Below are 12,703 nucleotides of genomic sequence, written 5' to 3'. Positions count from 1 at the left end.
TTTGCTTTTTAAGGCATTCTCCTCATTACTTTTTTGTATTTCCTTTTGCAGTCTTTCAATTCTTTCCCTAATTTTCCCTTTACTCTCTTACTTGATTTTCAAAGACCTTTTGAGCTCTTCTCTAGCCTGAGGCCAATTCTTAATTTTCTTGGAGGCTTTAGATGTAGGAGTCTTGACTTGCCCTGGGTCTTCTGAGAGTATGTTTTGATCTTCCTTGTCAACATAACTTTAAATTGTCAAAAACTTTTTTGTTTATTGCTCATTTTCCTAGTCTTTTATTACTCTCCTTTTTAACTCTTTGTTAAAGTAAGATTTTATATCCAGGATGGAAGGTGCATTGTCCCAAGCTTGGAGGGTTTTATGCAGCTGTTTTCAAAAATCTTTCTAGGATTCAGATGGCAAACACTTTTTTTTCTGTCCTGGAGCTGTTAGGGGTGTCTCTACCTCATGTAGCTATAAGATCTAGTGTGCTAGTTGGGGTTGGGGCTGGGGCTGGGGCTGCCCTGGGATTGCACACCAGACTCTCACATTATTGCCACAGACCCTCTTCACTGACTTTCTGAGTCCTCCATAGTGTCCCCAGAATGAGAGGTCAAGAAACTTCCAGCACTGCTGTTGATTCAGAGGTCCTGCCTCATTGATACTGTGATGTGGGTAGGAGATGTTGCTGGGCTGGGCCTGCATTAGGATTGCATGCTAAGCTCCCACTCTGGTTCCACAGACTTTTCTGCTGACCTTACAGGTTCTCTTTGATGTCTTGGGTTGAGAGATGGGAGAGCTACCAGTACTACCACTGAATTAAAGGTCAGGCCTGGGCCTACGCTGAGTCTGGATCTGGAACTGCAGTAGGACCCTGCAGCAGAATTGCATGCTGGATTCCCACCCTGGTCTCAAAGACCTTTTCTGCTAAACTAGAAATGCTAGAAATGCTCTACTCTGTCTTTTGGGGTATTCTGAATGCTCTAAAATTTGTTTAGAGTCATTATTTAAAGGAATTTGGAGCAGTTTGGAGGAGAGGTTGGGCAAATTCCTGCTTTTTCTCTGCCATTTTGGCTCTTTCCTCTCTTTATTTTACATTCTTGCAAGAATGGGTACCTAAGGGGTAGCTAAGTGGTGTAGTAGATACACCAGCTCTGAAGTCAGGAGGACCTGAGTTAAAATCTGGTCACAGACACTTAACACTTCCTAGCTGTGTGACCCTGGGCAAGTCCCTTAACCCCCCCCAAAAAAAAAAAAAAAAACTGGGTGCCTAAGTTAGTATATATCTTTTTTTTTTTCTTTTTCTTTTTCTTTTTTTTTTTTTTTTTTTTAAGGCAATTAGGGTTAAGTGACTTGCCCAGGGTCACACAGCCAGGAAGTGTTAAGTGTCTGAGACCAGATTTGAACTCAGGTCCTCCTGACTTCAGGGCTGATGCTCTATCCACTGCACCACCTGGCTGCCCTAGTATATATCTTTTTAAAACTGCAAAGGCAGCATTTTATTTCCTATCCTGAAGTGCAAGTCTCCCCCCTAATCCCCTATTAATTAGATGTTGTAGAAGTTATAAAATGTGAATCTTCACCCCTCATGACATAGCCAGTCCCTGCCCCCCAGGGAGCTTACATTCTTATAGGGGGAAATAACCTGGGAAGGTTAAGGATACAAAGCTCAAAAGGGTTCCTTTTCAAATCTAAGACCATCATCCCTAATACATTTTTTGATGTTCTTGTAGGTTCCAGCCTCCCATTTCTTAGGTTTCAATTTTGTAATTTGTTTCATTTCTCCAATTTAAATTTTATAAATCTGTGGAAGCTAAATCTCCATCCACTTCTCATAATCTTCTCCCCTTTTTTTAATCCATAATTTCCACATCCTTTTCTAATCCCTCAAATTTGGCTAATACTTTTTACATTTTTCTTCATAAAAGTATTATACTTTGCAGGAGTTTTCCTTACACAGGATAGTCTCAGAAACTTTGGTTAAGAAGGTCAGGATAACGATTGCTATTCCTTACCATTTTCTAAACCATGACTTTCGTTAGTCAATGCCTGAATTTTCTGCTAATTCTTCTGAGAGGGCTATATTATGAGTGAAGGTACAATAACTGCCTCTGATCATAACACATGTTCCTCCTATTTCTACTTACAAAAAGCTATTTTATTTTACCATGCCATGCTAATGGGTAACTGCTCTGCTATTCCCTTCACTGCCTCTCTGGTGTAATTTATCCAATAACAGTTATCTACCAGAATAGGAACTAGTTCTACCCGTGACTTAAATTTTTCTTGATTCAGTCTAACATTCTTTTTCAAATGTCAGGGCAAAAGGAATAGCCAGTTGGATTAGTACACAGGTGCCCACTCAGTCCTATCTCAGTGCTATCTTCGCAATACCACTTAAGGTTTTCTTGGAATATGCTCATTCCTGAGAAATTGCCAGAGCTACCCTCAGTTACATTTCAGACTTGGGTACATGCCACCATAGTCCCTAGGTTTTAGAATCTTGCACCTTACCATGAGAGGCATGCTGAGTGATTTCCATAGCCGGGATGAGGGGCTGGTATAACCTGGTTTATTCCCTCATAGAAGGGAATAAGAATAAAACTCTGTAGTTCTTCCCAGTAATATTATTTTGGAAACAGGAGAACCATGTACTTGAATTAAGGAAATGGTGCTATCTGGGCAATGGGGCAACCTATAGCATAGGCATGGAAAGTGATTTTGTTTACTCTTTACAGAGTACTTTATCATGCTACCTTTTCCATATCCTATTTCTGTCTCTATTGTTTGCCTTAAGTCCTTGACTTTTACTTGGGGTTTAATAATCTTGATTCCAAGTCTTCCTTAAGAGATCTACCTATTATATGTATTCCCAAACTAAATGTTTGAGTTTCTCTTTGATCTGCATTCTGTAAATGTCTGGTCCTTGTAGCAAACCAAACTTTATTCCTAATTGGACAGGCAATTCTATAAAATTCATTATCAGGGCACAAACTACTGTCTGTGAATAGTCAAGCCTCTACATTCCATAATTTGACAAGCATTGAACTGAATTGTTTGTGGAGTATGTTTTTCAGTAATATTTACTCAAATTTTAACCCAATGTTTCCCATCCTAAGTCTCAAATACTTTTGTAGCAAGGGAGGAGCATTAATATTATATAACCTCCCCTCATGATGGGAACAATAAGTTTCTTACTGGGAACCCACTTAGACACTGGATAGTTTGGGGTCCTTACACCAACCAGTTTTAGTTCTTCCCCAAGCTAATGGGGCCCAAAGTCCTTTGGGGTATTTGGCTATGATCTCCTCTTCTGAAATTCCTTTTTGCTGAGAATGGGATAGAGCTTAAGTGATCCTACAGAGTCCCAATTTGGAGGGGTCCTGAGCTGATTTTCAAGTATGCAAAGTGCAAACTTTTAAGTTAACCACTTGTTCTGAATATAGAAATTTTGTTGAATTCAAACTGGAAGAATAAAGTCTCAAATTTTCTCTCTCAAATAGCCAAGTCCCACAAGATCTTAAAAAAAAAAAAAAAAAAAAAGACTAAGAAATCACTTAGATGTTAAATTGTTTAACCATGGCAGAAGTAATGGGTATTAAAATAACCATTTTCAGAGATTTTACAGTTAACCAGAAAAAATATCTAACAAACTTTTCTTAGAAGTTTTACTAAGCAAGTAGAATTTTTGATGCAACATTTTATCTAAGTAAATCTTTCAGCATTACAAAATTATCTGTCCCTGAGATAAAGGACCAGACTTGAGACATTAATTGTCCCTTTAAATTTCACATAAAGGCTGAGCAAGAGTGAATGGGAATCTTTCTCACTTTCCTCAAGGGAAAAGGGCTCAAGTCAGGGTTAAGGAACAGCCATACTCAGTAGGGGAAAGGTAGACTTTGCCCTCACCTTCCAGGGTTAATGGATCTAAAATAAAACAATGAATTTATGCAAATAACTAATATATAGTTTTTGATCCTCAATTTCAAATTAATGCTCTAAAATCCTAATCTAGAATATTAGGAAATTCTAAAATGAAGAGATTCAAAACTTATGCAAGGGAATTTTATACCTAGACCCAAGGTTTGTTTTTTTTTTTTTTTTTTTTTTCCTAGAGCTGATGACCTTGCTAGCAAAATGGTTTCAGGAAACCTAGCAAGTTTACAAATTAGGGGAAGGGACCCCAGAGAGAGGCTAAGTCTGCTTTTCCTTTGCTACCCTTAGAGTTGCTGTGGGCTTTTTCCCACACATAGTAATTATCAATTTTAGGTTTCAATATTATGACAATAATCCCAAATAATTTAACAGTCTCATAGTTTTCATTAATGATAGCCAAAGAGTCTTAAAATTCAGATGTATCATAAATTGTTACAAATAAGGATAGCAATCTCTTGTAATTTACAGAGAAGTTTCTATTTTAAATGCATACACCAATTGGAAAAGTTATCTTAAAATCAGCCAGGACTTTGGTTTGTGAAATTCCCTAAATTCTGACTAGATGTTCCATTTAAACTCAGTTACCTTTTGATTATTTCCAAATTCACATAAATTTTTTCTCCTGCAAGTGCCTGCTTTTTTGCTTCAAGATGCAGGTCTTTTCACTTTGGGATTTTCACCACTACAGCCCCACAAATCTGACTGCTGTTAATGCCACTACATGCTTCTTATTGTCTTTTTAATCTTATCAATTACTTTTGAGTTTTTTCTATAAAATTTCATAAAATCTACCCTTTAAATATATTTCTTTGTTTAAGGGAGAAAGCAAGACAATCCTTAAGATTCAGAATATAATTAATGTCTAAAAAATTTTGGATGAGACTTCACAGAATCTTATAGCACATATTCAGGATGACTGACAGAATTTTAAAACATAGCTCATATAATTTTTACAAATTACACAATATACAATTCAGAAAGCAATGTGATACCTTATTTATATTTCATCTAATTATATTATTTATATTATATATGTATTTCTTCTAATTAGAGGAGATATAAATATGTGACCTCTCTCTTATAAGTTACTAGAAAACATTTTTTGTGCTTAAAATGAAATCACAAACTTAAATTTCTAGTAGCAATACTTCAATATTAATGAACACATACTTCTTTTTTTTTTCTCCTTAAATTTTATTTATTTTTAATACACAATTCTTTTTGAATCATTTTGGGAGAAAAAATCAGGACAAAGGAGAAAAACCATGGCAGGGGGAGGGGGGAACAGAAAAAAGAAAATAATATAGAATGTGTTGATTTATAGTCAATCTCCATAGTTCTTTTTCTATCCAAAGTTTGTTGGGATTGCTTTGGATCACTGAACCACTGAGAAGAACCAAGTCGTTATGCTGTTACTGTGTACAATTTATTCCTGATTCTGCTTGTTTTGCTCAGCATCAGTACATGTAAATCTTCCTGACCTTTGTAAAGTCAGCTTGTTCATCATTTTTCATAAACAATAATATTCCATCACTGTCATATACCACAACTTGTTCAGCCATTCCTCAAATGATGGACATCTACTCATTTTCCAATTCTTTACCACCACAAAAAGAACTGCTATAAACATTTTTGCATAAGTGGTTCCCTTTCCCTCCTTTATGATTTCCTTGAGATACAGACCCAGTAATGGCATTGCTGGGCCAAAGGGTATGTAGAATTTTATAACCCTTTGGGTATAGTTCCAAATTTCTCTCCAAAACGGTTGAATCTTTTCACAACTCCACCAACAGTGTATTAGTATACCAGTTTTCCCATATCCCCTCCTACATTTATCATTATTTTTGCCTGTCATCTTAGCCAATCTGAGAGATGAGAGGGGGTACCTCAGAGTTGTTTTAATTATGTACACATGTTCCTAAAATCTTATTGCCAGATGTATCAACTGAAAGTAATTATAATCGTATATAAATTTAAAACTAAGGTAACAGTTTGGAAGCTCAGAAACAGGCTTTTCCAAATAACTTCCCAGGGCAAAAGGCTAGTGAATATTCCCCAAAAGTCCATTTAAAAAATTTTAGGGTTCTCTTAAATGTCTGAGATCAGATTTGAGCTGTCAGGTCCTCCTGACTTCAGGGCTGGTGCTCTATCCAGTGTACTACCTAGTTGCCCCATAGCCCAGATCTTTTCTTTTCATTTGTAATTTGACTGACTAGAGAAAACACACACACACACACACACACACACACACACACACTTGTTTTTCTTGGAAAAAAGTAGCTTCTTTCCAGGGCCCCAATTCTTCATTCCCCATCCTATTCCTTGTCCCCTAGAGTTCTTGTAAATATGTTATTTAATCCTTGTCTATTTCTGGCAAATTTCCTTTTACAGACACTTTTTGCTTTTCTATGTGGAAATCCTCCACAGTCCTGTGGTCTCAGAGCACCCTAATATTTACTGATCTATAGCTTTCATACTGCTTTCTGACATCCTCTCTTTTTAGTATTTGGAGAAGTGTCCACAGAGGTTCCCTTATTTCTCTGATCCTTCAAATTCATATTTTCCCCCATCTTCCGTATTTATGTACTTATTTATCTGAGATTGCAAACCCTTGTAACATGCCCAGTACCAAAAACAGTACTAGATAATCTACCTTCTCGCCCTTGCTTGTGCACAGATGTCTGATTGCTGTGGTATCTACTTTATTTTTCCTTTCCTGATTTCCTGGCTTGCTAGGAAATTGCTAGAATCTTGGACAGTCCTTGATTGGAAGATATCTATAGCAGATTCTTGAGACCATTGAAATCAGTGATACCCTTCCCCCTGTGCTTTGACAAAAAGTGCCCCCAATTCAGGATATCTAGATCCTGGACAGAGCCTCCCTCTATAAGAAACAAAATATCTTATGAAGAAATTCACTGGACTCACTGATGAATGCAGGAATGATTTTATTTTACATTCTTGCAAGAAGGGTGCCTAGGGTAGTAGAGACCCTTTTGAAACTGCAAAAACAGTATTTTATTTCCAATACTGAAAAGCAAGTCCTTTCTCTGATTCCTTATTGTTATTGAAATTACAGAATGTCATTCTCCACTCCTCATGAGTTCCTGTCCCTAGGGAACTTATATTCTTATGGGGAGAAGATAACCTGAGGGAGCAAAGTCCAACCCTGATTACATTCTTTGATGTCCTTGTGGGTCCCAGTCTTCCATTTCTTTGGTTTCAGTTTTCTAATTTAAGTCTCATTTCTCCAATTTAATTTTCATAACACTGAAAACTATATGCCTATCCAATTCTCACATTACATTTATGAGTGTATTGCTTTATAACATTATTATTATATTTGTGAGTGTGGGCTTTTGATTGTAAAGTGAAAGTTGAGGACCTTGGGTTAATTCTCTGCTTTATCTCTCTTCTCCCCTCCATCCCCACTAGTTCCCTACTAGAATATAGCATTCATAAACATCAGGGACTCAATTTCATTGAATTTATTTACATTATCCAAAAATTTTTGTACTAGATCTATGATTATATTGATATAAGGAACTTTGAATCTTCTAATACCAATTTATATGTGCTCTTCAATTTATGGTATTAGTCACCTGGAGCACTGAGCATATAAATGACTTGCACAGTATCATTTGGCCAGTGTGTGTCAGAAGTAGGACCTAAACCTATATTTTCCTAGTTAACTTTCAGGGCTGAGTGTTTTTCTGCTTTGCCACATTACCTCTTTGTTACCGAAATACCTTTATTGACTAATGGTGCCATCAGTAATAGTCTGAACTACCTTACCATGTTAACATAAAGACAGTGATTTGGATATGAAGACAGAAATAACCCATACTTTTATTCAGACCTATTTGAAATCTTCAGGTTTTTTTGTGGAGTTAGTTGATAGAATATTGGTTGTTTTAGTGGGGGGGGGGGGTATTTTCCCCCTTATCTTTCTTGTTTTAATTCATTAGTTTTTATTTCTTCAACTTAAATATGCTTCATAAGTCCCCCTATTGCTTGAATGAAATCCTTTAGGTTTTTTATTTTTTTATTTATGTCTAAATACATTTTGATCCCTTTTAGCAAAAATTACACCTGCTTTATTGAAACCCTGCTGTGCATTAGATTTCTTAGATTTCTTTTCCAGATAAAGGAGCTTGCCTGCTGAGTAATTCCTTTTGCCTCTGTTCAATTCAGAATCTACAGACAATTTGAATTGTTTGAACTGGTAGGATTAGGCATTTTAAAAAATCTTTTGACTATTAATACTTTGTATTATGGAGAGGTGGCACAGAAGACTGAAAAAAGCCTGGTTCTGGAGTTGGAAGATGTGGGTTTAAATCTCTTGTCTGATGCTTATTCACTACAAATGTGACATTATACAGGTCTCTGGATCTCATTCTCCTTATCTAAGAAGGCTGAACCAGAGGCTTCTCAGAATACATCCTGCTTGAAAACTATGATTCTATGTGTTAATTACTTGGTCCTGTGTTATGCTGTTTTTTTGTTTTGTTTTTTTCTTTTTCTTTTGCTGAGACAATTGGAGTTAAGTAACTTGTCCAAGGTCACACAGCTAGGAAGTGTTTAGTGTCTGAAGCCAGATTTGAACTCAGGCTCCTTGTCATTTCAGAGGTGGTATTCTATTCACTACACCAACTAGCTGCTCCCTTATGCTGTTTCTTAATAAATAAAAGTACTTCTTTCCCTTTCCTAAAACAACAAATTATGGACTCTGTTACATGTTTTTACAAACAAACTTTTCAGTTGTTATCAAATGAGAGAATCTTTGTACCTTCCTCAACCCTATTTAAGATTAATTTACCTATTTTCACCCATATAATTTGTCACCACATTTCTGTCTTTTCTCTCAGAATATTAACACAATTGAAATATACTTGAAGACCTCTAGAAATTGTATAGTATAATCTTATTATTATTGTGGAATTTTGAGTTAAATTACTTGGGAAAAATAAGTTGGGTTTATTTTAGTTATAACTAGAGATGAAATTATCAAGGTTTAGAAAACAAGTCTGTTGTTATATGAGATCTTTCAATAGAAAAAAAATTTACCTCACAATATCTGTTTAATTTGGAAAGCTAAAATTCTCATAAAAAAAGATCATTTTCTAGTTAATCAGGTGTTTTTGTATAATCATATTGAAATTGTTAGAAGTTTTTTTCATAGATCATAAAATCCTAAAATCCTTTACTTATATAAATAGTGGCATCTTCTTATATTCTGCTTATTCTATTTAAATTTAAGGGACCAAAAGGTGAAGCAGTTGGATCTATAACTCAGCCATTACCTAGCAGTTATTTGATCATCCGAGCTACTTCAGAATCAGATGGTAAATTTTTAAATTTATTTTTAAGCCTTTTTACTAAGATTAATGTTTTTATAGAATTTGAAAAAATGCAAATCATAAGCCTTGTAAGCAGTATGGCAAGTACATTGTTAAACTGAAAGATCTATTCCTTTTATTTTAGCTTACTGGTTTCAGGTCATTTAATAGAAAAACAAGAAACAACTTAATAGGGCTGTGAACTAGCAACCAGGAATGTTTTTATTTTAAATATTTTTTTGCAAAGCTGAATTTCAGAAGGTTTTTAAAAAAATCATAAAGCTAAACTGATTTAAAATGTGGAAGTTAGAGTTGAGGAAACTAAATTTTTAGTTTTTTAATGATAGAATTTTTTCCCCCTAAGGCAATTAGGGTTAAGTAACTTGCCTAGGATCACACAGCTTGGAAGTGTTAAATGTCTGAGATGAGATTTCAACTCAAGTCCTCCTGACTTCAGGTCTGGTGCTCTATCCATTGCGCCACCTAGTTGCCCCAATGATATAATTTTAAAACAATATTTGTTTCAATAAGCTAGCCTTAAATTGTGCTATAATAAAAAGAAAAGTGGTTTTTTTTTTCCCCCTACATAAAAAACAAGGGGTACTTATTTTAAATCTGATGTAGGAATATTATGGTAATCGAGTAAAATGCGTAACATGAATCATGTATAACAAAAGAACTAATTTCTTTCTGTGGCATAACCACTTTAAAGAGTAGGTATATCTAAATCATTTGATAGTTTTTCACAGTATAAGGTTAAAAAAAGTAATATTAAGTTAATATCTTAAAACTAGATGGTCTTATATATAAAAGATTACATAATATTTTACAATTTGCAATGCTGTTTTATATGTTATTTTCCCTTAATATGTAGCCATATTACCAGTGTATTACATGAGGAGCTGGATAGTTAGCATTCAGGTCCCTTCCATTTCAAAATCTCACATTCCTTATTTTATAGCGACTCAAAGAAACTGAGGACTAGTGAGTTCCGTCCCATACTTTCTCCAAGTTTAGATAGCTGGCAAGTTAGAGCCAGTTGAAACTCAGATTTTCTGATTTTAACACAAGTTCTTTCTATTACATAATGTTGCTTCAAAGTAAAGCTATTATGTCTCTAGTAGCTCCAGAAGAAATATCTAATATAAGAACCTTTGATATATGTTATATATTAAAATTTCTTTACGGAAATGTATAAAAATCAGATATATAGCTTTGGTATACTTTATATACTTTATAACTTAAAATTAGTAACCTATTTAGGAAAAAGGATCAATGTGATTTAATTGGTACAGAGAACTCCTAGAGAAAAGTTGGTAGAAGAGTTCTACCAACCTAGGTGTTCTCTGTACTAATCAAATCACTGGTTGATCCTAGATGAGAAAACTCTTCTACCAATGCAAGTTGGCAGATATGTTTCAATTTATAATCTTGGGAACATTTTTAGAAAACTAAGAAAGGTGAGTGACTTATTTGTCCAGGCCACACTGTCAATATATATATATATATATATTAGAAGTAGAGCATGAATTCAGTTTTCCCTGACTGCAAGGACAACTTTTTATTTATTATACTATGTTGGCTCTCAGTTGGGGGTATAAAGTTTATGAATCAGTGCTAGAATTAACTAAAATAAAAGTAATATAAACTATATCACGGTTTTAAGGAAAAAACTGTATTTTGTTAACTTTTGACAGTGTCATTTTCTCAGTGAAAACTAGTATATTTTCTTGGTTAATAGTTAAATTGAAATAGATATTAGTATTGGAGATTGTTTAATTACACTAAATAGTATATGTATTCTTTTAGGTAGGTGCTGGATGGATGCTTTGGAATTGGCTTTGAAGTGTTCCAGTCTTCTTAAACGCACAATGATCAGGGAAGGTAAAGAACATGACCTGACCATGTCATCAGAAAATACACATGTGACTTTGTATGGCTTACTACGTGCTAACAATCTTCATAGTGGTGACAACTTCCAGTAAGTAGACACTGTCACTGGGCATGTCCGTAGTTTGAAATGTAGTTTTGTTCACTGAATTCTTTAAATAACACTCACAATTTTACTGATCCAAAATATGACCTAAAACTTGTTTAATTGCTAGTGGAAGGTGGAATTTCTTGTCAGCTAGGCACTGATTTGGTGGGCTTATTATTTTATCTAGATCTCTGTTGACAACATGTAAACCACACAATATAGCTTCCTGCAAAGTCCCAGCAGTTGTCCTGATACTATCTAATTCCCCTTTTTAGCAATAAGATTTTTCTTAAAAGACAAGAATATTCCACTGTGAGGCTTGGGTCTCTTTCTCTTGCCTTATTTAATATAGAGTTATTGTTTTTTTATTTGTTTGTTTGTTTGTTTTTTCCCCACTTCATTGAAGAAACTTGCCTTTATCTCTGTAATCTCATGATCCAGAATTATGTTTTGCAAATGTGACCTGAAAACATGAGCTTTGAATACTGATTTTGCTATTTTAACTAGCTGTATGACCTTGGACAAGTTATTGGAGTTTCATAGACCCTAATTCTTCATTTCTAAAATGGATTTGGATGATCATATGATAAGAATATTTGTACCATATTGTATATTGTTGTAAGAGGCAAATATTTGTATACCCTCTTCTGTTCAGCTTCTTTGTAGCATGGAAGTGATTTTGGATTCTTAAAGACTATGCCAAGTGAGAGAAGTTCTGAAAGGTCTATTCAAACTAGAACCACTTTGAAAATGTCTGGTTTGTCTCTTTGTAAGAACGTATGTCTCTCTGTAGTCAAAAGATCATCAGCCTAAATAATAAGTTCTGAGAGACTCATCACCAGGTTGGTTTTACTCAGCATCAGTTCATACAAATTTTTCCAGGTCTTTCTAAAATCAGCTTGTTCATAGTTTTTTAAAGAATAATAATATTTCATTACTTTCATATATCATAACTTATTCAGTCATTCCCCAGTTGATGGGCATTTACTCATTTTGTAATTCTTTGCCCCCTCAAAAACATCTGCTCCAAACATGTACATGTGGGTAATTTTCCAATCTTTTATGATTTCTTTGGGTTTGTATGCATAGTTCCAAATTGCTCCCCAGAATGGTAGGATCATTTCACAACTCCACCACCAATGTATTAATGTCCCAGTTTTCCCACATCCTCTCCAATATTCATCATTATCTTTTCCTGTCATCTTAATTAATCTGAAGTTGTTTCAATATTCATTTCTCTAATCAATAGTGATTTAGAATGTTTTTTCATATGAATATAGATGGCTTTAATTGGTCATTTATCAATTGAATGACTTGTATTTTTATAAATTTGACCATTCTGTATATATTTTAGAATTTTCTGCTTTCTTTCTGATCTTGGCTGTGTTGGTTTGTTTGTGCAAAACCATTTTAATTTAATGTAAACAAAGTTGTCCATTTTTCATTTCATAATGTTCTCTAATTCTTCTTT

The 12,703-nt window shown here is 34.6% G+C and overlaps 1 protein-coding gene across 14 annotated transcripts in view; it reads left to right on the top strand.

Moving 5' to 3' along the window:
• The window catches only part of OSBPL8 (oxysterol binding protein like 8), a 236,004-nt gene that overhangs the window by 172,521 nt on the left and 50,780 nt on the right, over positions 1-12,703 (top strand). For all 14 annotated transcript variants that reach the window (XM_074270816.1, XM_074270813.1, XM_074270814.1 and 11 more), the window contains 2 exons: positions 9,176-9,260; positions 11,064-11,235. In XM_074270816.1, coding sequence (XP_074126917.1) covers positions 9,176-9,260; positions 11,064-11,235 — 257 coding nt within the window. The remainder of the gene's footprint in view (positions 1-9,175; positions 9,261-11,063; positions 11,236-12,703) is intronic.

The sequence above is a fragment of the Sminthopsis crassicaudata genome, chromosome 5 (genome assembly GCF_048593235.1).
Source record: "Sminthopsis crassicaudata isolate SCR6 chromosome 5, ASM4859323v1, whole genome shotgun sequence".
NCBI lineage: Eukaryota > Metazoa > Chordata > Mammalia > Dasyuromorphia > Dasyuridae > Sminthopsis > Sminthopsis crassicaudata.
The sequence above is the reverse complement of the archived record's forward strand: the minus strand, read 5'-3'. Positions and strand labels throughout refer to the sequence as shown.